The sequence below is a fragment of the Diaphorina citri genome, unplaced genomic scaffold, assembly GCF_000475195.1.
Source record: "Diaphorina citri unplaced genomic scaffold, Diaci psyllid genome assembly version 1.1 scaffold183, whole genome shotgun sequence".
In the NCBI taxonomy this organism is placed as follows: Eukaryota; Metazoa; Arthropoda; class Insecta; order Hemiptera; family Psyllidae; genus Diaphorina; species Diaphorina citri.
In genome coordinates, this window is record NW_007377620.1 from 158,772 (window position 1) to 186,015 (window position 27,244).

General features: G+C 37.9%; 2 protein-coding genes and 2 non-coding genes across 5 annotated transcripts in view; 3 read left to right on the top strand and 1 right to left on the bottom strand.

The window, feature by feature from the left end:
• The window catches only part of LOC103505585 (scavenger receptor class B member 1-like), a 53,964-nt gene that overhangs the window by 19,631 nt on the left and 7,089 nt on the right, over positions 1 to 27,244 (top strand). Inside the window, exons 1-5 of one of the 2 annotated variants that reach the window (XM_008469926.3) lie at positions 15,533 to 16,126; positions 24,717 to 24,881; positions 25,385 to 25,479; positions 25,755 to 25,921; positions 26,951 to 27,095. In XM_008469926.3, the coding sequence (XP_008468148.1) occupies positions 16,105 to 16,126; positions 24,717 to 24,881; positions 25,385 to 25,479; positions 25,755 to 25,921; positions 26,951 to 27,095 (594 nt within the window). In that variant the 5' untranslated portion in view covers positions 15,533 to 16,104. Of the gene's footprint in view, positions 1 to 15,532; positions 16,127 to 24,716; positions 24,882 to 25,384; positions 25,480 to 25,754; positions 25,922 to 26,950; positions 27,096 to 27,244 lie in introns of those variants that run through there. The other variant, XM_008469928.3, reaches the window with a different exon arrangement.
• Positions 6,484 to 6,557, top strand: Trnai-aau. Its single transcript has one exon. It is a non-coding gene; the product is annotated as a tRNA-Ile (tRNA).
• Positions 17,458 to 24,330, bottom strand: LOC113465931 (venom protein 302). The gene is made up of 2 exons (XM_026820897.1): positions 23,868 to 24,330; positions 17,458 to 18,253 (listed from the first exon to the last, which is right to left on the bottom strand). The coding sequence occupies exon 2, from the start codon at positions 17,746 to 17,748 to the stop codon at positions 17,458 to 17,460; it is 291 nt and encodes a 96-aa protein (XP_026676698.1). The 5' UTR covers positions 17,749 to 18,253; positions 23,868 to 24,330.
• Positions 26,447 to 26,520, top strand: Trnai-aau. Its single transcript has one exon. It is a non-coding gene; the product is annotated as a tRNA-Ile (tRNA).

A 27,244-nucleotide genomic window follows, 5' to 3' on the forward strand; every position in this document is an offset into this window, starting at 1 on the left:
TTGTACCACTTAATTCCAGACCTGCAAGTCACATCAGGGGGGTTTATCATTAAGTTATGATCAAGATAATTACAAAACCCGAGTCAAGTCTGTCGTTTTGTATTTCGTTTTGTCATTTTGTAAGTACTCTTTTCTCCATTTCCTGCCCTTTAATTTTGGTTTTTGCCGAGCTCTGTTGGGGACAGTTTTTTCCGTGTTTTTCCTTTTCTATGTGTGTTGTCAGCCGTTCTTACAAATTACAGACCTACACGAACTTTTGAGGCAATTAGACACATCTTTATGTAAGGTAAATATGTATCTACATAATCTATTGTACAAACTTGCAAACCTTTTCCAAGCTTTGACTAAAGCCCAATTGAAGAACCCACAAGCAAAATTTTGAAAGGGTTGGTTATAGTGACAACAAATACTAACATACCAATAGTTCAAAATTAGATACAGCTTCCTTTTTTTTACACGAGTCAAAAGAACAAAACCAAACTATCCGATAAGTACATAAGTAGAAAAGAGTAGCTACCTCTATCTAATAAATTCATCAAGTAAAATCTACCACGCTTAAAAATATGTCCAAGATCCCCGGAAGTGGAAATTCGTAAACGTATGATGAATTACGCCCATCAGCCTAAGCTCCATAAAATTCCCTATTTTATGTGATACGGGGAACATCCATTATAGGATCCTAATATTATATCAAAAATGATAGAAGGGAAAAAATTTCAACACGGGGATGACTTACTTCAACGTCTCGTTCCCTATTTTGCTGGTTTCTCTGGTTCTAGTACATTCTTGATCATATTTCCCCATTGTAACGCCATCGCCAGTACGTTGAAAAGCTTCGTGTACATTATCTACCGTGTAAAAGCGGCACGGGACGGGGATCCCGTTTTCCAAGCACATTAAAATAATTTATGGACGTCTTTTTTCTTTCGTCCCAGATGGAAAATCTTCACTTTATTGCAAATCTGAATTTATATTCGTTCCGATTTTACAGCGGGGCTGTGCTCCCCTATTGTATTTTTCCCCGTCTTGCTCTGCTCGTCCTTGCTGTCCTAATTTATGGTACCCCTACCAAAATATGGTCCATTGCTCAAGCGTCAAGCGGGGTTTGGGAATTTTAAATTTATAAGATGGACCTCCCTCCCCTTTGCAGATGTTCATTAGACTGACGGGAGGTTGGCAAATTTTTTATCCTCCCTTTGTCAAATCTAGGTAATTTACAGTTTTATTTTTTTATGAGGCACCTAATTTAAATAATAAGGATCAAGGTGTGGATAACCCTCACATTCTTAATGAAGATTTTTAAAGAGTGTGGATTTTTTGCTCGGAAAACAAGAATCCAAACTGTCCAAGTTGGTTATCGGAGGAAATCTTCATATTTCTCCATCCAACAAAACACCATAGCCATAGATCATCATTACAAATGCATCCAGCCAAAAGTTTTCCTATGCATATCTAATTTTTCCTAAAGAGTTTTTCCGGGTAGCTCCTTCTCATATCAAGTTTCTTTTTTGTTCCTCCTGATATGAACAAAAGATGGCACAACTAAAAGTTAGGGTGAAAAAAATAAACGGGGGGAAGCTGATGCGAAACTTTGCAGACTTTCAGATCCCCATAAGTTCCTATCCCCTTTTTCCGTCTTCTCTTCCTTTCTTCTCCTTTTTTCCTTGTTCCACAATGTTTCCTAATTTCATTTTCTCTTCCCCCCATAAATTTCTTTCCCAAGCTTCTGTATTCCATTAGGTATGTTTATGTTCTTTTAATAAATAAAACATCACTACACCAAAATTGATACACCACTCTTCTAACTGGATCTTTTTTCTTGATGGCTCTTTAGTGGAATAGAAAAAAGCTCTGACAAATTGTGACAAAAGCACGAGTAGGTTATTTACTCGCAAAACGAACAAATCACCTTCTTTTCTTAAAGAAGGTAGTTTGTTGTTTGAAATCACCTTCTTTTCTTAGTAGAGACAACCACTTTGATTTTGAATTGAGATAGGTAGACCATCTCATATCTTCCAAAACCCATCTACGATGAAGGTAAATTTCAGGAAACAAACCTGGAAACCAGGAATATAATCATACAGCTTGGGTTTGACTGACAAATTTTCTGGAATCTTTGAACCATTTTAAACGAGGTCAAATCTCATTGATTTTCCCTTTGTATCTCTGTTTTCTGCTAAAACGTAGGTATTTTCAGCATTTTCTTTCGAATGGACAAACAAATACAGGTAAATCACGAATGTACATTACTCGTAGTTCTTTACTTTCTGTGTCCGTACGTACATTAGAAAAGGTCAATATTTCCCCTTTAAGGTATTAGAGACTCGTTTGCTTCACACTTCTTGAAATACAAAGTAAAATTCACCACACCTTGTTGGAAACTAATGGAGTGAGTTTGAAAAAGTACTTGGTACTTGGGAAAAGAGCATGTCCTCAATAAGCAGAATAAGCTTCTTACTCCGGGCCGCAAAATAAGAAGGTTTTAACATTAAACCACTCAGAAAAGTCTCTCTTGTGGAAAACGATCCTTTTGTCCCATTATTCAAGAAATCGAAACTCTATTAGAGAGAAACATTCGGAGATCTATTACCATTACATACAAAGTATTTTTTGAAACGATAGTAAAACTACAATACAACACAGTAACGGGTAACCCCACATTCATGCTTCAATTGCTTCATGTCTAGTTATCAGTCAATATCAAGAGAAATAGCAAAACACTGATGAAAAATTGCATAATGAACGTAATCCCATCCATAACGTTATTTGCAATTTCTAGATTTTTTTTCTAGCTTTGCCAGGGTATGGCGATTCTTAGAATATCAAGAGAAAAGACAGAGAATTCTTAGAATAAAAAGGAATTTTAGCATACCAAGGAATTCTCAGAATATCAACAGGAAGGGAAAGGAATTCACCGAATTCGGAATTGCCAATTCCACGCTCATTTCCAAAGTAAAATTCGATATGGAATATCATTTTGGGCAGGCACCTGCGCTACCAGAGACAATGAGATCTTTGTTCTGCAAAAAAAGGCACTGCGTGCTGTGTTCTCTATGGGCTATGGAGACTCATGCAGGGAGTTGTTTGTGGAGCACCATATACCCACTTACTATGCATTATATTGCCTTGAATTGTGTTGCTCAATACATAAGCTTTTACCCAAGCTAAAAACTCAAAATCAAATTCACCAACATAACACAAGGCAGTGTAAAAACCTCAACCTACCTAAACACACAACATTTGCAAACTCCTATATCATTAATGGCATAAAAACCTTTAACTCCATTCCAGAGATTACTCGTTTATTAAATTATCAAGCATTTAGGAATGAATTAAAAATGTCATTAACTGTAGGGGCTCCATATTCTCATGATGAGGCTAAAGAAATAATTTGCAAAGAACCCAACCATAGGGTCCATTCAATGGGCACTCAATCTGATTAAATATCCCCGTCTCTCTCACACCCCTCCTCTTGGGAGAGGGGGGGGGGGCTGGGTGTGCATTGTCTGGACCTGTGTTGAGTCCTGGCTCTTAAGGGGAGATAAAAACAAATAATAATAATAATAAGCCATTTCCCTTCTCCTTTCTCATTTTATTAAAATAACACCTAGGTATAACATGTACTATATTGTTTCTACATTCAACATGTATAGGTTATGCATTCATTTATCTGCTTGTTTAAATTGTTTAATACTTAAATTGCTCTGACAAATTGACTTCAGTCACTTAGTCATGTTACATGTAAATAATCTTCTGCTCTTCTTTATATTAACATTTATAGGTTATGCATTCATTTATCTGCTTGTTTAAATTGTTTAATACTTAAATTGCTCTGACTAATTGACTTCAGTCATTTAGTCATGTTACATGTAAATAATCTTCTGCTCTTCTTTATATTAACATTTATAGGTTATGCATTCATTTATCTGCTTGTTTAAATTGTTTAATACTTAAATTGCTCTGACTAATTGACTTCAGTCATTTAGTCATGTTACATGTAAATAATCTTCTGCTCTTCTTTATATTAACATTTATAGGTTATGCATTCATTTATCTGCTTGTTTAAATTGTTTAATACTTAAATTGCTCTGACAAATTGACTTCAGTCACTTAGTCATGTTACATGTAAATAATCTTCTGCTCTTCAACCACACTGGGGAACTTGGGTCGGAAAAACTGCTGAGGGTAGCTCTTCCGTAGATACAATGCGAAAAAAAGGGATGAGAGAAAACTTTATACGAGGATAAGTTTCAAGTAGGAAACCTCTCTTGTCTACGAAAGTAACTTGTAAGTTGTTACCCCTCTCTGTGATAGAATAACTAGAGAGCTTTTGATAAGAATCTGTACAAATAAAGAAACCGAGAGAAGACCGAGGGAAAAAAGTAAAAAGGTGTACGGAAAGAGTTTGTAAAAAAAAGTTTGCTCTCTGGATTTTGGATTTGAATGTATTTTTAGATTGTATAACAACTAACAAGCTTTCACAGCTAAGATGTGACGGAAAGTTCGATATGAAACTCTCACAGGGTAAGCGAATCTCTCACAGGGTTCTGCCCGAATAGACTGGAGAAGTCCCCTTACCTTCACAGTCCAAACAAGGGTCTCAGTTTGATTAGAAAATCACGGAGGAAAAAACAGAGTGTTCAAAGGGGGAAGAAACAAATAGCTGAAGATGAAGACAAACTCTGACAGACATTTTCCTCTTCTTTCTGACCATTTTCCCTGATTAGTTGTCCAAGAGGACCTAAAAGACGTTAGGTCCTCGTATACGCTTTGATTGACCCGTCTCCGCATGACGACCAAGGGGTCCTCTTCTGGGGACACTCTTTTTTCCACTCCTGAATTCAATCTTACTGAATCTTCCGTCTGCTATTTATTTGAATAGCACTTCTTATGCACTTTTATTTACACCAATAAAGTGGGTGCTACTTTTTCGTCTGATCAGTTTTGTTTACGATAAGTTTACAAAGCAACTTGAAAATTTTCCATTGCTTTTTTTTCGATTTGAATAAGAAGTAGAAGAATAGGGAAATATGAGAGGTGGAATAACTCAATATAAAAGGAACTGAAGATGAGGGATGAGGGGTATTCGAGTAGTCAATAGAAGAAGTTTTCGCTATAGATATAAATATTATGCAGGGGTTCTAAGGAATCTAACAAAATTACAAATTTACTTTTGGTTTACTTATTCATAGCTATTATTAGATAAGTAGTTAATTGGTTTACGAAAGGCAAAATAATGTCATTTGGTATATGGGAAAGATTTTTTGGTACATACCTAAATTCTAAAGCCTAAAAGTATATACTAACCCAAAAGAACCACAAAAATTAAATCCGTTTAATGACACTCTACGGCTTCTACAGAAGTGTTTAACATTTTTTTCAATTCAAAAATATTACAAAGGCCGGTCATTCACTATGACAGGGTGAAAGGCGCACCTGTTTAGACATACCTGTCAGGTCTACTTGTTAGTGAATGGCCGCCTGGCCGGCCTAATAGTTCTAAAAATCCGGCACAAAGACCGAATCCAAATTCTTACCTGTGTTATCGTCCAGGATCTCATGGGTCAGCAACACCTTTAGGTTCATCTCGCATTCCAGCCGGTTCACGAAACTGAATGGCGATTTATCAGGGGGTTCACCGAACGCTTCTTCGACTCTGGTATCTGAGGCTCCGTCGCTAATGCCTCGATTATCCGGGGCTCTGTCGTTATCAATACCTGGACTATCTCCGCCAATACCTCCACCATCGGGAGATCCGTCAAGAGGTGCGTGCGTAGTTGGAAACGGAGTGGTTTGGGGGGTTTCATTTTCTGTGTTGCAAATGGACACCTCTTCACATTTACAGGTGTGATCGATGATGTTGCAACCGGACACGAAGTGGTACTTGTCACATGATTCGGACTTGTTCATCACTCCTGAAACAGAAGACAACGTAATTTATTTTATTTCATTTATTTAATATACCTTAATTATACTGTCAGCTAAGACTAAAGAGTCCCAATATACCAACAGCTTGAAAAGGCCTCATTTAAAGACATCAAAAATTCCCTATTATAAGTTGACAATACAAACAATATGAATATGAACAAATAATATGAGAGATACCGACTTCAACAAATTTTACTTCAACGTTACAATTTACGTCAAGTAAAATCTATACCATCGAGGATGTTATTGGGACACTCCGACCGCAAAAAACCGGTTCTAAATTAAAAAAAAAAAAACGAATTTCAGCGAAAAAATGCAAGGTGATAAAGTAGAACCCTGTGTGACCCTTGTAGATGAAAATCACGTTGAAATTTCAAATCGATAACGATAAGCATACCTTCAATGTGACTGTCGAGAACTTTATTTTATCCGTGAGAGAACCCGCCATTTTTTATTCGAGGTGCCTTTCTTAGAATGTAAACAACATTGAACACATTCCTCGCATCAACGAGTGCTTTGTTTCAAATACGTTCTTTTTGACGCTCGACAACAACTGGCCCATTAGCTCAGTTGGTTAGAGCGTCGTGCTAATAACGCGAAGGTCGTGGGTTCGATCCCCCCATGGGCCAAAATTTTTGACAATGTTTTTTACATTATTACTTTGGTTAGGAGTTAGTAGGTGATTTTTTTCTGTTACTTTTTTTAAGTTAATAGAAGAAATGGAAATGATTTTCCAACGTGGAACTTTGTTGGCTTCTGAGTTCTGTTGAAGTAAACCTCTCTCGTCTTGACAGAGCTCCTCAACTTTCTAGAAGAAATAAAGGCGTTCTAAATGAGAACTCGAAACTTGAAGTTAAACGAAAGCTCACGAAAGTTTTTACTGATTAGCGTGTCCTCTCTATAAAAGACAAACAATGTGTAATTAAGAATACTTAATTTAATATCAAACTCAAAACTTTCAATGTACAGGGTGGCCCTTCACGACAAAAAAGCGATTGTCCTGAGGAATTTGCGTATGATATAATTGTGACAATCTGCTAAAGACAGGTCTGATGGAATTTAGACCCGAAACGTTCAGTACAAAACAAGGCCAAGGTAGAGTAGGCCAACTTCAATTCCAGCAAACCACAATATTGTAAGCTGAGGACTTATGCAAAATAAATGTGCGAGTACTACTCGCACATTTCACTCGGATTTTTCAGGTCTGACTGGGATAAAAATGGATTTAGGGATTTTAAGGGATTTTTAACAATTTTAAGGAATAATAATTTTTATTCATCTAATAAAAATACATTAATTATTTAATGTCAATATTTAAGGGTGCCTATTTGAGTGAAATTTCGAGTGTATGGCCGCCATACACGCCCTATATGGACGCTACGCCACTGGCGAGTAGTCTAACTAATACCTAATTAGCTGCTAATCTGTAATTGGTACACCCATTTTTATTATTATTATTATTATTATTATTATTATTATTATTATTATTATTTTCAAGTGTGTAAATGAAGGTTCATGACCATATTTCAGCCGTCATCTACCACCCTGTTGTATATGGCGTTCGGAAGTTAGCTTTTCATTAAAATTGTTTTTAATAACATCAAGGACACGAAAGGAAAAACAAGGAGACAATTTAACAGGATAAGAACTATAAAAAGAAAAGAAGAAGAGCAGGAAGAAGAAGGAGGAGGATGTGGGTGGAGGTTGAGGGAAAAAATGAGAACAAAAACAACAAAATGAACTTCGTACTGAGACAGCACATCATGAAGGACAAAGCAACTTCATTAAAAATAAAAACAAAACTTTTGAAAAAAAAAAAAAAAAAACCTCACCACCTACTTAAATATCTACTTCCTAGGTAAAAATAACCCTACCTACAACAGGGTCCTAGCCGAAAGATTCATAGGTCAATTTCAGACTTTCAATTTAAGATTACCTAAATACGACCCTGTCAGGGCCAGTCACTCACTACACTACACTATCAGGTAGATCTGACAGGTACACCTGATCAGATCAGGTCTACCTGATAGTGTGTGTGCTCATCACAGGTAGACCTGACAGACGGACCTTTTCAGCCGTACCTGTCAGGTCTACCTGATGGTGTGTGTACTCATCAGGTGCACCTGTCAGGTCTACCTGATAGTGAGTGGCTGGCCTAGGGCAATCTCAACCATTCAAGGATCTCTGCCATTCAAGTCTCACTATCAGTTGATTTTGAATCGAATTTAAAATGGCTAATTTATTATAGGCGTTGTGGTCATAAATTTTAATTTCGATAACAAAATGGTATTCCGTTTTCTTTTTATACAATAACAAGCTGTTATGATAGAAGCTCACAGTTAGGGCCCAATGACACTGAGGCAAAATGCAGCATGCATTAAGCGTGCTTTAAAAACATCTCATTAATATGAGGCAACATGCTCGGCATAGGCATACTACACTAGTGTTGCTCTAGTGTAAAAGCGCCCTTGTAAAGTTCCAATCTATTGACCTTGAACTTGAGCTGACCGATGTAAAGGTCACTTCATTCTCACTTGAGGCGTGACTAATGAGAAATATAAAATTGGACTAAATTTATTGGAAAAAACACACTACTAACAAGTCATGTGAACTGATAGTAGAAATTCTGAGGATCGAACCAGGACTTTCACCTAATTTCAGAACAGAAAGAGAGAGGAATATTTAATTTGATAAAAAAAAAAAAAAAAAAAAAAAAAAAAAAAAAAAAAAAAAAAAAAAAAAAAAAAAAAAAAAAAAAAAGACCGGGGGGAAACAAAAAAAAAAAAAAAAACAAACAAAACAAAAACGAAAAAACAAACAAACAAAGACGAGTCCGGTGTGACAGCTAATAATGTGGGATTGGCGACTTGATGAAATTGGGATGGGGGAAGAAAAGCAAGGAAGGGACAAGGTAAAACAAACAGGGAAAGAAGGAGGAGAAGGAGGAGGAGAAGAGAATATTGAAAAAGAGCAAATTGAAAAAAAAAAAAAAAAAAAAAAAAATGTCAATTAAGACTCTTCTCTGAGAAGTAAAAAAAAAGTCTCTACCTACATAAAAAAACTCCTGTTTTTCTGTTTCAAGAGAAAGAGTGGGGGGAGGAGGAGGAGGAGGAGGAGAGGGAAGGAAAGGTCGTAATTAGTGAGATTCCTTTTGATCCTTATGTACATCCAAAGGCATTTCATTGATAAGGCAAAATCAACGCAAAACTGTAATGGGGCTCAACCAAATGACAATTTTTTTCGAGATAGAGTCCTATTCCGATGTAAAAGTACCCAAAAAGTGCATTGGCGCATTCAAAAACATCATACGGTCCCTAAATCCTCTAAAATGTCGCAAAAAGGTCGCAAAAAAAATAACGTTGAAGCAGCCATGGTTTAGGCATGAACTGACGTCATCACGAACTGACACATGAACTGACGTCATCACGAAAAATGGCTGCCCGCGAAAATTATAGGGGCTTAACCAAATGACAATTTTTTTCGAGATAAAGTCCTATTCCGATGTAAAAGTACCCAAAAAGTGCATTGGCGCACTCAAAAACATCCAAAACGGTCCCTAAATCTCCAAAAATGTCGCTCAAAGGTCGCAAAAAAATAACGTTGAAGCAGCCATGGTTTACGACCTCGCATGAACTGACGTCATCACGAAAAAATGGCTGCCCGCGAAATTATTGTGCGTTTCAAAATTCGAAAATTTCAAACGAAGATTTCTCCTCTTAGGAAGCCTCAAATGAAATTTTAAGCATTTCTATTGAAATCAGCGTGTTTCAAACTTCCTTTATCAGCGAAGAAAAAAAAAAGTGGTTGAGCCCCATTCCCTCCCAACTCCCAACGTCATTCATAAGTTTCAATGCCACCTTATCAGTTAACATAGTAATCGGAAAAGCTATCAGTGTGTAATAGGGATGCCCAACCCATCGGGGCCGCTTAGGTCGGTCGTAAGGCCACATCGGCGACCATAGACCATTGATCCTTGCCGAGACCATCGACCATCGCAGAAAAAATACTCAGCTCAATTTCTTGATTTTCTGCGAGGGTCCGAGCTATGGTCGAGGCTCCGTTGAGGACGCATCATCTATTCATTAACATGGTTTGTTTGGCACTAGGCGAGGGTCGATGGTCGGTTCTCCGTTGTGGAAGCCTCGCCTACTAATGGCCGGGTCCACAAAGAGAGTTTAAACGCCTTACACTCTTGGATTGATTCCATGGATATACTCTTGGATTGATTCCATGGATATACTCTTGGATTGATTCCATGGATATACTCTTAGATTGATTCCATGGATATACTCTTGGATTGGTTCCATGGATATACTCTTGGATTGATTCCATGGATATACTCTTGGATTGATTCCATGGATATACTCTTGGATTGATTCCATGGATCGGTTGAGATTGATCCCGAGCGCTCGTGTTTAGCAGGCGAGAGTCTTTACCACTACGCCACCAAGGTCCACTCCTGCGGATAAATCAACAACAGGTTCCGCACCTCAAGAAACGCTAGACCGAAAATTTGGACCGATCGCAATACTTTCTCATTTTACTAGAATAATAGCTTCGCTATAACTGTAATGATCGAAAGTAAAAATCTAGCAACATTAAAGCGCAAAATTCATTTTGCTACAGAAGGTGGATCTTCTCCGCAAATGTTTGGCCAGCCCTGGTCTAGAGCGAATGAAGTGACCTAGGAATTTTGATTGCTCAACTTCCTAGAACTTGTGATCTGAAGAAACTTCTAGCCTTCAACATTTGGATGACCTTTGTAATGAGAGGCAACGCCCTGACAATGGGGGAAAAAGATGCAGAGGGATTCCTAAAACATCGTGTCGAGTTTTCCGGGTAAAAATTCAGTCAAGCGAGAGGGATAAAATAAAATAAAATAAAATTGAACTAACTTGGGCTTCTGAGTCTTGACTTATCTAAATAAGTTTACATAATCCTTTTCTAACAGTTGGATCTGCTAGAATGCTAGATCTAGATACCGAATATGAACCTACCTAGAAACACCAGAAAGTAACAAATGGAAGGCATCGAAACCTTCTGCACGGCAAGCTAGCCGTTACCAGTGGGCTAACCGTGTCCCCTATGTTTCGTAACTTTTGACACAGATGTTAAACTGAAAGATACCTAAAGGTAATTTAATTTTTTTAATGCAAAAGATCTATTTGTAAATATTTCCTTTCCTCTGTTTTTCCCTTCTTAACCTTTCGCTATTGGTTCTATCTCTTCCAATATCCTCTCTTTCTTCCGTTCCCTTCCTTCTTACTTTCCTTATCCTATAGCAAGGAAAGTAAGGTAATCCGGTCAAATTTTCGATGGTCAGTTTTTAGTGCCAAAACTAGAGCCTAAATCCAATGTTTCCGCCATTGGTCCGTGTGTGTGTGTGTGTGTGTGTGTGTGTGTGTGTGTGTGTGTGTGTGTGTGTGTGTGTGTGTGTGTGTGTGTGTGTGTCTGTCTGTCTGTAAACAAAATATCTCGAGAACGGTATTAGCTAGAGACTTGAAATTTGGCATGCAGCTGTCAAATGTGACAAGGATGCGACACGAAACTTTTGGTTAAAATAGGTGCTGCGGTTGGCGCTATTTTTACCGCTTTTTGGCGGTTTTCAGCTATACTGACTAAAAGGTTAGAGATATTGTAAAAGTTACTATAGATCATAAAAATAAGCATAGGATAAGGAAAAACGTGTGGTGTTCACACCAGATTTTTTTTTTCTTGCCTTGAGCTTTCAGAAAAGAAAGCAGCCAACATTCAATAAGGTAAACAAAATTCCCAGAACAGAGGGAGGGACAAGGGTAGGAGGGAGGGAAAATACGTAACAGTTCCCTTCTCCAAAGGGAGAAATCGAGATAATAATTGAGGAAGAGAGGGGGAGAAAATGAAAGAGGGGGGGATAGAAATGAGAGGAAGAAAGGCTGGACCTTAGGAAGGAAGAAAGAGAGAGGAAGATCAAGGGGGAGCATAACAAGAGAGAGACGGATAAATTAAGAGAAAGAGGGAGGGAAGAGAGAGAGAGGGGGGAAGAGGGAGAAGGAGGGAGGGAGAGGGAGAGAGAGAGAGATAGGGAGAGGAAGAGAGAGATCAAGGGGAAAAAAATGAAGGTGGAACGGGAAGGGAAAAGGGAGAAAAATCGAGGGAGAAAGAAATTGAGAAAGGGAGGGAGAGATCAAGAGAGAAAGAATAAGGGAAATGTAACAAGCTGGGTCCGTCCCTCCGGGAATTTTTTAGCCCGTAGTTTATTCGATCGTGATTAAAGAAAATCAGTACCTATGTACCTACCTAATTTGTTTAATATTCAGTTTATTATTATATATTATATTGAATTATTATTATTATTTTTTTTTATTTTACTTTCATGTAATGATTTAAGATCAAGACTAGAGCCCGTTCTCCCTTTATTCCTTTTAGTCACCCATCCATTTATTGGCCTTGCTCGGCATAGCTTAACATAGATGACGCTAAAACCGGTCTTAAATTAACGACTGAAGTGTTATTTCTCGCTTTGAGTTCATAGGTCGTCGCGACAAATTTCAAGATCAGAGCTCATTTGTGTGAGAAAATGTGAAAAAAATCCCCCTAAAACCAGTTTTTTTTTTTGGTTTTTTGGCTTTATGGTTTTCTGGACAAATTTTGCACCACCACTTTCGTGTTCCTGGTAAAAAGACCTTTAATTTGATATACAGGTCGACCAGGTTTGGATAAGTCCTTCTATGGGGTCAGACAGACAGAGTGACAGACGACACCGAAGCGAATACAATAGTCCGTCCCTTATACCTTTTTATTACTATCGTAATAATAAAGGAAGGACGGACTAATGAGAGAGGGAGGGATGGGACAGAGGGTAGGAGGGAGAATTTGCTATCGGAAACCAACGTAACATGTATCTCCATTCCATTCTCCAGTCAATAAAATACGGACTTAATTATTTTAGTGCCCTGGGCGGGGGAGGGTTGGAGGGGGAATAAGAGGGGGATTTTGGGAGGGATAGGAGGGGGCTGATGACAACCCAGGAGGGAGGAAGGGGAGGAGATGTTACGTAATAATTTTAGGAGGGGGAAAAGAATATCATTCTGGTATCATTTTTTTCCGATAAGGGGTTTTTATTTTTTCTTTTTTTCACATTTTTTTATTACTTTTTTTCTCGATGGCTTGTGCTTGGCTAGATAGGTGAAATTGAAAACGGTTGAAAATTGAAACGTTAGGGTCATGTGAAAAATTCAGTGCTTATCGTACCTTCGGTCATTGCTTTCATAAAAGAAAAAAAAAATAAAAAATAGGGGTATTTCCACATATTCTGTACGTTCCGTTTGATACACCTTTCGTTCATGTTATCCCATCAGGTATGTATAGGATACTCTCAACAAGTCAATTGGTCTCATGAAAAAAGACTTTGAAAATTAGAAACCAGGCCAAAAAAGGGCCTGTTACAGGTCCATGAAAACGTTTTCGGAGTTGAAGCCAAAAGTTATAAAGGTACCTACATAACATAGGTACCCATTTCCAACAAGTCAATCTGACTGGTAAAAGGCCATTTGTTACCAATTTTTTCTGACAAAACAGGCCCTATTTTAGGTCCATAGATGTTTTTCAAAGTCAAATTTCTGAAAACTCCCTTGACAGCACTCACTCTCTTTCAGTTTCTAAATTTCAATTATATTTAGCTCCGGCAAAACAAGGACATTTTTCGTCTTTCTTCTTGACTTAAATTAACTTTCTTTTGAAGATGGGACGAAGAATGAGAAAAAAAAAGAACTTAAAATAGAAATAATTAAATAACTTTTCTTCTAACTTTTCTAAACAAGACAATAAGAGCGCAGAAGAAGAAAAAAAAAACCAACTTTTGATACAGTAAACGAAAAGTTATGACAGGTGGGTTGTGCTCTTTGCTATGTTTTGCCGAAGAACTTCGCAGGAATTTTTTAATTTAAACCAACGTTTCTCGTTGACTGATTTTCGCAGTTTTCACTTTGACATTCGCAAAATGATGTGGGAATACTAAAAACCGGATATTATGTATTTGCTAGCTAACAGTTGCTAGTTTGATGCTTTATCATGCAGTATCATTTCCCGATTCACTGAGACTTCAACCAAAGTAATACAAGCCTTAGAGCTCACCCCTCCTCTCCCAAAAAGGTTGAGGATTGTAAAAAGGGCAGTTCCTTAATGGACATGGACAGTATGGACACGAATGTGAAGTTGTTTTTGTTTCCTCTTTCAGTCAAACGGAAGGTAAACGTTACCACGGTCTACTAGGAATATCAAAACACGAATAGTAGCTAACGGATATCGGATGTTACTAGTGATGGGTGCTTGACTCCAAAAACAAGTATGACTTCCCATCCATTCCTATGAGGCCTGAAGGATGGGATAACAGACAATACAGAATGTAGGTACTCGTAACCTACCATTTTGGAGATTCATACAAAGGCTCAAAGGCTATAAACGCCAGACATGGCAAAACATTGTTGTTAATGGAATCAAAAACGAACGGGAAACTTTCTCAACCCTTAACTCTTCCCAAGCACAAAGGCTAAAAAAAAAAAACGCACACCTGGAGCTAGGCCAAAATTGTTCAGAGTTTTGCTCGTCGGTAGCTTTGAATCTCTATTCAACTTGATTTTTCTCTCTCCTTTTTTGCATTGTCTGTAAATGTTATCATCAGACAAGAGTCAAACTTCGCAGTCGTTTTACGAATATCATTGCCAATTCAATTTCAAAGTGAACTCGGGTTTTTATCCGTAATGAAATTTTATCGAGAGAGGAAAAAGCGAAACATGAATACGAAACTAGGAGGATTTCAGAAGTCAGGTGTCTGGTGTGAAAAGACAGGAAGGGGGAGGAGTATTCAAATTTTATCTACCAGAAAATCTGGGAAATAAAAACCCTTGCGAAGGTGAGAAAAGATCAAAGGTGTGTGAACGCCCTGCTTAGGGCCCATTCTATGCATAATTTCACACTATTTCACATTTAGAGGGGATTTGAACTTTTTATCTTTCATCCTACATATTATGTACGCTGTAAACTTATTTCCTATAATGGCCGAAACCTCAATATAAGTTTAAACTTACTAATATCTGAATGGCTGAATTTTATTCAATATAATTATACTCGTATGATCAATCAATCAGACTGCTTAATTTTATGAATTTATCTTCAAGAAAAATGTATCCTGACTATTCTTGATGAGAAAACATCAGCACGGCTTGGCGTGACGATGGAGAATGTGACACATCCACTAAAAAAAATACACAATCTAATATCATATTTGGGATCAAATTCTCAATCCCCAATTTAGGTAGAATATTTTAATTTAATTTTTTCCTGTTTGCTTCGTCTTTAATCAATCCTTTTTTGTTCACAAAGGCATTGAAAAAAAAACCCTCTGATAAAAACTTCATTTTATATGTACCTCTAAAAAACGTGGGTACTTATCAGAAACCCGTGTTTTCAATACCAAAATTTTGTATTCAAATTCAGATGATCAATTTTCCTGTTCCGAAATCTTGCACAACAAGCGATAACAAAATTTCGCAGACATCCTGAGTGAGAGATAACAAAGTAAATATATCACGCACGTGTAATACAATCTCTCACAAATAGATTAGAAGTTCGATTTTGTCTATTGAGTCCGAAGTAGATCTATCAGTGAGCTTATGTAAAATAGAACACTGATTATTTGCTGTTTGCAATGGTCAGTTAGTTGATTTTTCTAAGCCTTTATATAATTCATTGATTTATTTTATTAATCACCGTAAAAAACTCCAGTGAAATTTAGATTTTAATCGTTGAGTTCGTTTTTTTACGAGAAAACGATGTATTTTTCTGTTCTTCTGTGACCATAATTACTACTTTTTACTTTCTTTTTCCTTAAAGCGTTTGAATTTGGCGTTTTAAAAAACAAACACTACCTTGTATGCACCATAACGTCCATAACTACATTGAATGTGTTGGTCAAACAAAATCCTTGCATTCTGAAGGCCCCGGGTTCAATTTCTTATCATATTAGCTGCACAATGTCAAATGCAAATGCAACCTGTTTGTCATAAACGGAGTGTCATGAAGTAAACGGTTTTCCAATCGTATTTTGCAACTCTGTTCTGGCCGTTCCCGAAAATTTGCCGTCGAAAGTGAAACAGCGTCGTATCCCCAAGTGAAACAGCGGTGAAACTCATCAAAATGAATGGATTACCCAGAGCAGGTTGGAAGATGTTTCATAAAATTTCATGAAGTTTTACTATGCATGAACATTCAATTTTAAAATCCTAAATCGTAAATCATAAGATTCATCACAATCCTGTGTTTAAAGTGTCGGAAAGAGTGGGGACAGTGAGCCATCTCCCCACATTGGGGGTTGTGTAAACTGATCCTAATAAAATGAAATTGAATTTAAAATAATGACTTTTTTGAAGATGAAAAAAAGTCTTTCGTTGAGTGACGTTGAAACAATAAAATTGCGTTTTATGTACCCACATCATTATAGCCCTCTGAAATGGTCAATTATATTGTATTTATCAATTTTTTTCCCAAGAATTAGTTAAATATGTACATAAAGTACCTCCCTAGCTACATGATTTCCTCTTGAAAAAAAAAAAAAAAAAAAAAAAAAAAAAAAACAAAAAAAAATTTTACTCCTATTTTTCAAAGCATTGTGTTCTCCAGTACCTACTGTTCCTTCTGTAAAATCTAGGAAAAAGACCCGTAAATTGTCAAGACCTTTTTTAAAGCCTGGTCCAGTTTGTTGCCCTATTCTGCCACATTCTAGCTTATTTCCCCTTCATTCGTATCTCACCCACTTTCCCTCCCCTCATCCTCTCCAGCCCTTCCATTTTATTTCTCACCCAGTTTTCACACACTCCCACTCTCTCCTCCATTTTCTTCCCCTACTTTAATTTCGTTATGAAATAGGTCAGTGCCTCCGATGAAAATTTTCGTTATCAGAACGTTTCTCTCTACAATCCTCCCCTCCTTCTCTTCGTTTTCTCTCTCTCTCCCTCCCCTTCAACTCTGTTTTACTCTTTCCCATTTCTCTCTCTTCCTCTACCTCTCTTTTTATTCTCCTTGTACCATTTAGCTCTACTTTTCCTCGCCCGTATAAAATACTCGTACACTGTTAGAGTTTACATTATTCCATCTCCACATAACACCCGGTTGTCCTAGTTTAAATTTCCACACATGATTTGGGTTTACCGTGATGGGGTATTATATTTTCCTTATTATAGGTTCATATCAAAATGGAATTTTATTTAGGTACCTACCTAGTTACCTGGCAATCTACTCCTGATATAAAACAATCAATGTGAAGAAAAGTTCTGAAAGCGTAATCATTTCAGGTCTGGCTCTCTGGGCAGTTTTCCCAGGGATGGCCTACTGCAACATGAGGCCTTCGACGCGAACATTTTATATTTGTTCTAACTTTTTTATTATTTTTAGTGACTGCTATGTTATGATTCGTAGCATTTCTTAGTAAGTCATGCAAAATGAAAGGTCAATAAACATGTATAAATCAATCAAACGCGTTAACAAAGTCCATTAAAACTTACGTGTACACACGCCGCCCGAGTTCTCATTGGTCACATCCGTCACCACGCACTCCAAGTCGTGCGCACACGAGCCGAAGAATCCATACGGTCCGCCACAGGGTTGATTTTCCGCGCGTGCGCACACCTTACAACAGCCGCACGGATCCCATACCGTGCCGGCGCGGTCAGGACAATCATCGTCTGTCAGCGTCTCGCACTCTGCCGGATTACACACGCAACTGAACGCAATGCTCCGGCCTAGACAGTAGCTGAGGAAGATCCAAAACACAGACCGGATCATGGTTCCACGGGGAAGGTCGATTTATCGCGCAATGTTTACTCTTCGAAACCCCCGGGGGTTAGGCGAGCGGATAAATAATTGATGCGGGGCAAACGAAAATATTTCATACACAACTGTGCAGCAACGGAGAAATGTAATATTTATTCACTTTTATGTTGTAAACTTTCACTGGAAAAATATGTGAAATGTAGGTAGGTATACGGTAAAAATTACGTTGAGCATGAAATATGCAAAGCAGTTCACAGACACCGGTATCAAGGTCCCGTGTGAGGGTATCCCTGGTGAAATATGAGTCGAGTGACTGATTCAAAATGTCGACAGTTTCCTATTTCTGCACGCGTTTCACGTTAAGGTCGCATGAACATTGTTTTAACATTTACATTATGATATTTGAAAGTTTTCACAAAATTAAATAGGTAGGTATTAGATGTAAATTAGTTTTGTAAAAAATCAAAAGAGTTCACATAAGTAGACTATTTTTATTCCTTTACAAACTCATATCTAACTGAAAAAAGAAGATAAATATTTATTCAATTTATCGTTAGACTCATAAATCCATTTGTGATACAATTTCCCGACCAAATCCCAAATCCATCCATCAGGAGCAAACGAAGGTCTTTGAAAGGGTGCATGGTTTTCCAAACGAAAAATGGACTAAGGTAGGAGACGAAGATACAAAAGGTAAAGCAAAGAAAGACACTTTACGATGAAGCAATGAAGCCACGGAAAAATATGACCGAGGAAGTTTTCTTTGCTTGAGAAGAGACGATCATAATTTTGAGAACAAAAGCAGGAACGGAAGCAATCTGCTAAAGGAACAGCGTCTGCCATTGTGGAAGAAACATTAAAATAAATGATGGTAACAAGGAATACGTCTGAGAAAATGCTCTCAAGACGAAAAGATCCCATTTCGGTTAGACGTTAAAGTTTAATAGATGGATAAAGTCACAAATTCAGACGGGCAGTCATTTAGATAAAAGAGTACCTGCCTTTAGAAACACCACTGACAGAATGAACGGTAGGTCGACAGAAGCAAGGTGTTATGTACCTCGTATACCGAACCTAGGAACCTATACGTTTTGGCTAAAAGGGAGAATAGAAAATCTTGGAAAAAGGAATATTTAACACAAATAGGAAAGAGGGTAGGTCAAGTTGACATTTTGGTTTTTAAGGGAGAACTGTACACGGGAAAAGGCAAAAAAGAAGCATGTACCTAGGTACATATATTTTCTGAATTTAGAAAACATTGAACTGATTTTCTTCTGGGTCTTTCTTTCACGTAAAGTAGGACGGAAGTATCAACTTGAAGAATGGGAATGGAGCTTAAAATTCATTATTCACAATGAAAAATCCTCTCTTCTTCCTGCTGGGGTACGAAATTTTTCTCAAGCATCCTCCGTGCATGGAAAAAGCGTGACCTACCGCGCGGCTCACAAGTAAACATTGTATTTCTAATGTTATGTTCACTTAGAAAAAGAAGAAGAAAAAAATGCTAACAAAGGAAACAAAAGATGTAATAATGGTAAATAATTAATTAAAAAAGAGCAAGACAAAAACCCGAGGAAGGAGGGAGCCAGGAGTAATTACGAAAATGAAAAGCGAAAATGAAGGTACATTAGTTCGTTTTATTGTTTTCTTTAACAACGAACTATCTATTGTCTGCTACAATAACAGTTATTGCGTTGGTTACAAACAGTTATTGTGGGGTTGCTAAATCTTAAGACAATCTCGATATTAATGTTTCCATGCAGTAGATTGAGCAGAGGATTAAAGAGTCCATTTCTTCTTGTCAAGAGAAGAGATACACTGTTAATAATTTGATGTTAAATGCCGAAGCATATGGAGTATGGACACCTTTTGAAAGGAAAACTTGTACAATTAATTTTTCAATGAATGATATGATGTTCCAGATGTTAACTTGACTATTTTCTCCATGTCCGTATATCTGTCCTGTATATTTTTTGTACTGTCAAATTTTCTCGACTAATGTTCCAAGTTTCAACTTGACTATTTTCTTCTTTGTCCATATGTCTGTCCTGTAAATTTTCTGTACCTGTCAATTTTTCTCGACTGAAACGGTATGAAAAGAATTTCTACACACATGGGTTTCAGAAAATACACATACATGGGTTGGGTTTAAGAAAATACAGACAAATGGAATCCAGGATAATTCCGGGAAGATATTACGTGAAATGGAACATGGAATGAATTCGCCCCAGCTCCTGAAAGCTAATATACTACGTAAAACGGACGGGATTTTTTTTTCTTCTTCTTCTTCTTCTTCTTCTTCTTCTTCGTTTGACGACAAAATTTATCTCTTGGATTTACCTATTTGTTTTTTTTTTCGTCCGCTTTCAGTTCTAAAGCTCAAATGTTCAATTTCTTTGTGACCCAATGTAATCCAATTCACCACTTGCATCATTCATCTACCAACCACCTACCAAACAACAATACACCACTTCAAAGACACATTTTTTCAGTTTTTGATTCGTCAAAAGCTTTTACGTAGGAATCGACCTTTTGTTCATAATTTTTAATCAAAAAAGACCATTTTCGGAAGGTTGAAAAGAAAAACGTAAAGTGGCAGGATGAACAAGACCCAGTGACCCAGCTGTAAGACTGCTATTAGCTCGGTTCCCCTTTTGAATATCTCAAGACAAGTCACTGCTGCATATGCACCCCACCTCATCCCCATTATGCACCTCCTTCTTATCTTATCCACCCCTCCTGTTCTTACCCACATTCAAACCCTAATATGCTTCCCATCTACTTTTTTTTGTCTGAACATTTTCCGTCTCTCCTTGTTTCATAATAACATGTTGAGCTTCATCGCTTGGACTGTCATTTCCGTCCTAATTCCTGACAGGTCGTCCGTTATTAAGTTCCTTTCTAGCGTCCACCGCGTCTGTCTTGTATTTAATGATGAAACGCTCCTCCCGTTCAGTGGTTTCTATTTTGCTTCTCTAATATTTTTCCCTTTTAAACTACAAGAACGAGAGAGAGAGAAAAAAAAACACTACTATTTATAACTCCAGATATCAAATTTTCGTCCCATTTTCGCCTTTTATAAAAAGTCACATTGAATTTGAGATTTTGAGACACGTTTCTGAAGCAAGATGTCAATGTTGAAATAAAATCTGTCAAAATAAATTTGATCGGATAACATATGCCGATGAAGCATCACGTATCACGTCAGAGAAGAATCCTATTATCCATCCCCATTATTCCCCACATACGCGGGACAGGGGACTTCCCATCCTCATATGGGTGGGGAGTGTAGGGATAGGGACCCATTATAAATCCCCACATAGGCGGCTTTAGAGCGCTGAATGGTTGCAGTTTCATGCTTGAATATTTTGGAAGAGGCAAAAAAGTGACAACCTTTTTTCTTGAAAAAGATTGCACAAAGAGCAATTTGCCAAGAGAATTTTAACACTCAAGGCACAAAAAGCCCGCTCTAAGCCTTAGGTGCAGGGCAAACAGCCCTAAACAAATCTACAAAACACACATGGCCCAAGAAAGAAGAATCTAGGTATTCCATAATGACCGTAGCCCATAGTGCCCATACTGATGTTCAGTTTCTTTGATTCTTTGACGTTTGACTGGCCTTATTTCGCACATCGGTATTTGTTTTGCGATTTTTTTGGGGGCGATTCCTTTGTTCACGACCTAGTTAAGGCCTTATCGCCTTTGTCCTAAAAAGCACATGCATTGTGTTTGTGTATTTTCTTCCCGAGTTATAGGTGCGTCTTTTGTCTGATTCCATGCAGAGGGAGAAATACAATGACTTTTTCATTGAATATTTTGTCCCCTACCACAATATTTTAATATTCAGGAAACAGGCACTCCCGCATTTTTCATTGTATATCTCCCTCCCTCCTATTTTCAATGTTTACAATGTGGAAATTGATAAAAACTCTGGAATGTGTTCTCTAGTATTGTTGTACAATGTTTTCCCACCGTTCTCCTTTTCCTCCCTTTCCATTTCCCACTTTCCGCGTGTATTTTCCCTCTTTACCCTCGCATTTTCTCCCTTTTCCCGAGTAAATTCCCCTCTTGTTCATTGAATCTTCCCACTTTTCCATTGTATTTTCTCCTCTTTTCCTTGCACTTTCCCTTACCTTTTTCTTCTTCTCGGATATCTTGTACTCTCACATCTCTCCAATATTCAATATTTCCCCGTTTCCCCCGCTCTCCTCGTTGTTGAGTTCAAATAAGGGATTTCCCCGCAAATACTCCTCGAATTTCGATTCCAAAGCTCTAAATACACACGGATATCCCTCAATCTTCCTCTCACACTCCTTCGCTCTCACACTGTTGGTTTTCAGTGTTTACATCATCTCTAGACAAGATTTTCAACACTTTCTTTACTCCTTCCAGAGCTTTGTATTGCAGATTTCGAACGCAGGAGAGATTACTGAGTCTCTTCGCAAAAACAACATTCATGTTTGTGATGGAGGAGTTGTATTTGCTCGAGCAACTCGTGTTTGTGATGAAGGAGTTGTATTTGCTGGAGCAACTAAACCATCAGCTCTTCATCCCAGTACGGAAGCTACGCCATGTAAATTGTACATACATGTCTCCTAACAGTCCCAATTTGGTAGAAGCTTAACCCATCCTTTAGGGCTGTTTGCCCCTGCACCTAGGCCTCGGAGTGGACTTTTTGTATATGGAGTTAAACTGACCAGATAACTTGGTCTTTCTTCAATTAAAGCTCATCTTTCGACAGACCGTTGCGTGTGTACGCAATATTTGCGCAAATTTCGGGTCTAAAACGAGTGAAATTTGCGCAAAAAATTGCGTATTACACACGCAAAGATCTGTAGGAAAACCAGGTTGCGTTGGGAGATATGCCAAAGCGTGTCTGTGCACCGGGCTTTATTGCCACTTGGCAGCTATGCCACCTGGCAATAAAATGCTAATTTTATTAATGAAAGACAGAATTAGGGGGTCTTGCACAGTAGCACACAGCAAAATTATCTCGTAAGAAGTGATTGCTGATGGAAACATTAGTTTGTGGCTTTGAAGTTCTTTACAGCTTTTGCACCCACACATTTCAAGAGATAGTTTTTGTCAAAGGAAAATTTCGTACGCTTGACAGACAAGTTCATGAGGAACTTTTAATAGAGCACTCTGACTAAGTAATTGAAGGTCTCCAATATTCTTTGGGACATCTCAAAATAGTACCATCTCATAAACATAAATGTTTAAAATTAAAGCAACCAACGCGACAATGCGACGGTTAGCGGAATTTTGATCGTATTTTGGCAGTTGGTGGTATTTTGACGACTTTTATGTCTCTAGGACCCTAGGTACGCCGGGCTAAAAAAGGGTTAGAGATATCGACAAAGTTATAGGAGTAGAACCCCAAAAACCATATTGGTCTTGGTATAAGTAAGGCCATCGACCATTTAAGCGCGGCGCGGCGATTTGATTAATATCTTTTTGACCCCCCAAAACCATACAGGAACAGGAAAGTCGTGTGATGTTCACATCAGATTCTCAATACCTGACCACACTAAACAAGAGGCAACTGAAGCATATCAATGGATATGTCTGACTTATCAATGGAGTCTGAGTACAAGGCAAGAATTGTGTACTGTAATGCCTAAATAACCTTTTAACATCAACCTCATACTGCCAATAGTCTGTTGATAACATGTGATATTTTGATCGATAAAAGCGTACAAACATTCGGTGTTTTGGACCGAAGATTTTTTTTTTTTTCCAAGTGTAACAAGTTTCAAGTTAATTCGATCCTGTAAAATTCAAAAGTTAGTTACGAGATTTGACCCATATTCATACATACAAACAGAGATGCCCAGTTAAATAAAAACATGTAAAAAAATACATAGGATGTAGGTAAACTTTTTTAGTGTGACTGCTCTTCATTCGCAAGAGCTGTGTGTATTGGACTTTAGGAGACGACAGACATGAAATCTACATAATTAGCAATAAACCAAAATTTTGAGATAGGACGAGAAAATACCAAAATGGGTAAGTTTCTTGTTGTAGAAAAAAATGGATTTGTGACGAATAACTCGAACAAGAAACTATTTTTAGAAACCTTTTAATAAGTTGACAATGAAACCAGTTTAAAAATTTAAATAATTAGGTACCTTTTTTACCAATGGAAAAACATACCACGGTACAATATCTTCATAAAACAATGATTTAGCCGGTAACTGTCAGATCGCGATGTTATAAAAAGAAATCGTTCAAACTGCAATCTAAGCAATCTTTAATTAAGAAGTATCTTTTACCACCTCCTTATTAATTCCTAATGTATTGAACCAGTTTTACAGTTTTATTTATTTTATCGCACGGTCATGTTCAAATCACAACACTCAACTTTAGAATACGAGTTTTTTTCCTTTAAAGTTTCCAAAAAGAGAATAAAAACTATCACTCCTTTCCCAGACAAGAGCAAAAGTTCAACTGAAGAGCACACGAAAAGCTGGCGAAAAGTGGAAGGATTTTCCCAATGCTAAAAATTTTTTCCCGAAGTTATTGTACTCATGCAGCATGCGCTTTATTTGACAGGGAAAAATGTTCCCTTATGATTATTACTGTAATATTTGTGAATTTTTTATTTTTATTAAACATATTAATTATGTATTTTCATTGCTCACTGTTACTAATTGTAGTCTTCGACTTATTTTTCTTCACCTTTTCCCGTGTTCAGAAGGAGTCGGCGGTTTTCGTCAGCCTCTCAATCAGCACTCCTAGGGTGATTGCTCGGGCTAAATCGAATGCACAATTATCAAGCTAAAACTAACAGCTCCCATCATTCGTTCAACAACTTAAGGGCATGGAAGGAGCCAAGATAATGTTTCTGCAGGGCGTCCAAGGGGGTTTTTGAACCCCACAATCCTTCCAACACCGTGAGATAGGTGCCTATCTCACGGGCACAGAAAGAAGAAGAACAACTGAATCCATCATATCAACTCTTCCCTTAATGTTCACAGACAGAAACGGACTCCTCGACACCAAGGCACTGAACGGCAGAAAATCAGAGGACAATGACAAGTTCAGAAGTTTATCCCGCACCATGCAGTCTCAACTCAAGCAAGCCAGGAAGAAGGACTTCATGGGCAAACCGGCTGACAGAAACACACTGGTGTATTTCGTCAGTAAGTCATCCATTCGTAAAAAAAATCAATAAAATCATGAACTGTCAAACTAAAAATCAATCAAATCATGAATTGTCAAAATAAAACTCAATCAAATCATGAATTGACAAAATAAAAATCAAACAAACCACGACTTTTCAAAGCAAAAATCAAATCATGAGTACTTCTGGTGAAGCGTAGAGCTCCTCCACAACTTTTGTGGGTATCACAGCATATTATTTCCCAACTATCATCAAAATTTTCAGACAAGTAGGTAATGCCGCCACTAGTAGCTAGGTTTCACCAGAAATCCAAGCACAGAGCCTAAAAAAGTTCAACCGCGCCGGGAACCAAAGCCGGGACCTCCATTGTGCAACCCTAGCGTGATACCCACTAGGTTACGGAGATTGCCGAATGCTTGCTTTGCTTTCGGTGTCCGTGAGATAGGCATGGCACCTATCTCACTGTGTTGGAAGGATATTAATAATTCATTGATACATATTTTTCTTTCAATTCCATTTCAGGAGAAAACTTGATGCTCTTACTTCTACTTCTCATATCAGTATTGTGTGTTTACACCTTCTGGTTTACGTACAGCTACTGGAAACTCATACGACATGTAAGTAGCATCCTATAAAGCGAAAGTTAGGTTTCAATTCAGATTGTGGATCACCAAGAAGTTACTTTACTTCAAACTGTATTACAGCTGGGGTTGAATCCACGCCCTCCAGTTTACCAGACGGGTACCTTGACCATTATCTCGGCTGGGATTGAATCCGCGGAATCCAGTTTATCATCAGATGGGCGCTTTGACCACTACGCCACCGAGGCAGGTTTTTTCTTGATTTGAAGGTTTTCTCTTGATCTGACCGTCTTTCTGCCCTTTTCTTGCAGAAGAACATCTTGGAGCCCAACTCGCGGGCACTGCGCCTGTTCAAGAGTGTTCCCATGGAGAATATGAAAGTTTGCATCAGCATTTTCAACTACACCAACATTGAAGAGTTCAACCTCAACAATAGTGTACCCTTCGACGTTGAATCTGTGGGACCCTTCTGTTTTCGGTAAGTACTTACAATACCAACAAGGTTCACTTGAAATATTATAGGGTTTAGTTTGGCTGGGGGACTTGAAACAGAGAATATACCAGCCTGAATTCCCCTTGCTAAAGAAATAGCAAAGGTTGAGTGCGAAGGGCATCCACCCGTAAAATTTGTACCCAAACCAAATGTCAGCCCAAAGCAATCACCCTATTTAGGGCTGATTCAGAGATTGAGAGGCTGACGAAAAGCGTTTCGTCGTCTCGTTTTTGGGACAGTCAGACGTTTAATAAATGTCTTATTTTTACGAGTAGTATCAAATTGCTTTTGTTTTACTTGTATGAAGTAAGTGATGTAATCAATTACCGTACTTCTGTCAACAAAGCAAATACCTTTGTGGTCTACAGACTCTGCTTATGATGAATTGATGATTCAACCTGTACATGTATGTAGTATGCACGTAAAAATAAATATGATAATCCCATCAACTCACTGAGTTGTTTACTGAATGTAAAAGTATACGTTTATTTCTTACCTTCGTCACCAACTGGCCCATTAGCTCAGTTGGTTAGAGCGTCGTGCTAATAACGCGAAGGTCGTGAGTTCGATCCTCCCATGGGCCAAAATTTTTTACTTAAATTTGTACGAAGGTACTCACAGATAGATACCTACTACTTTTTAAGGAGTTCTCTCATTCTCTGCCTCAATTATTTTATGGTAATTTGACATTTGAGCTGCAGTCAAATCTTCTTCTTCCTCACCTTTTCCCGTGTTCAGACGGGGTCAGTGTTTTTCGTCAACGTCTCAATCAGCCCTAGGGTGATTGCTTTGGGCTGACATTCGGTTTGTTTTGGCTACAAAAAATTTACAAGTGGATACCCAAGGAATCCAAGGCGAAAACACGTCTTCTCTAAAAAACTTTATTTTTCATTATACGACTTCCAGCCGATGTCAGTCGATTTTCATCAACTGTAGTGTAAACGCACAATTTCTCCATTTTTTACACCTCCATTTTTCACCGTCACAATTTGTCCATTTTTAATGCCGTTTCAGAGACATCCCCAACAAGAAGGACGTTTCATTCAATGCAGACGAGACAGAGATTTCGTTTCAAGAGGATAGCTCGGTGCGATTTCTACCCAATGAATCCAAAGGCACTCTAGATGACCTGGTGGTAGTACCCAACATACCCTTACTGGTAAGGAACTTTTCAAGTCATCTTTGAATATCAATTCAATAGAGGTACCTATTGGATGTATTATTGATATTCTTTTCTTAGGGAAAAACCCCCACAAAGATATGCGTATTCAGCGGGGATCCAAAAGAATTTGACAACCCATGCCATCA

Bases quoted from the DNA above. Each gene is read 5' to 3' on its own strand.
- LOC113465931 (XM_026820897.1), bottom strand. From the start codon at position 17,748: ATGATCCGGTCTGTGTTTTGGATCTTCCTCAGCTACTGTCTAGGCCGG.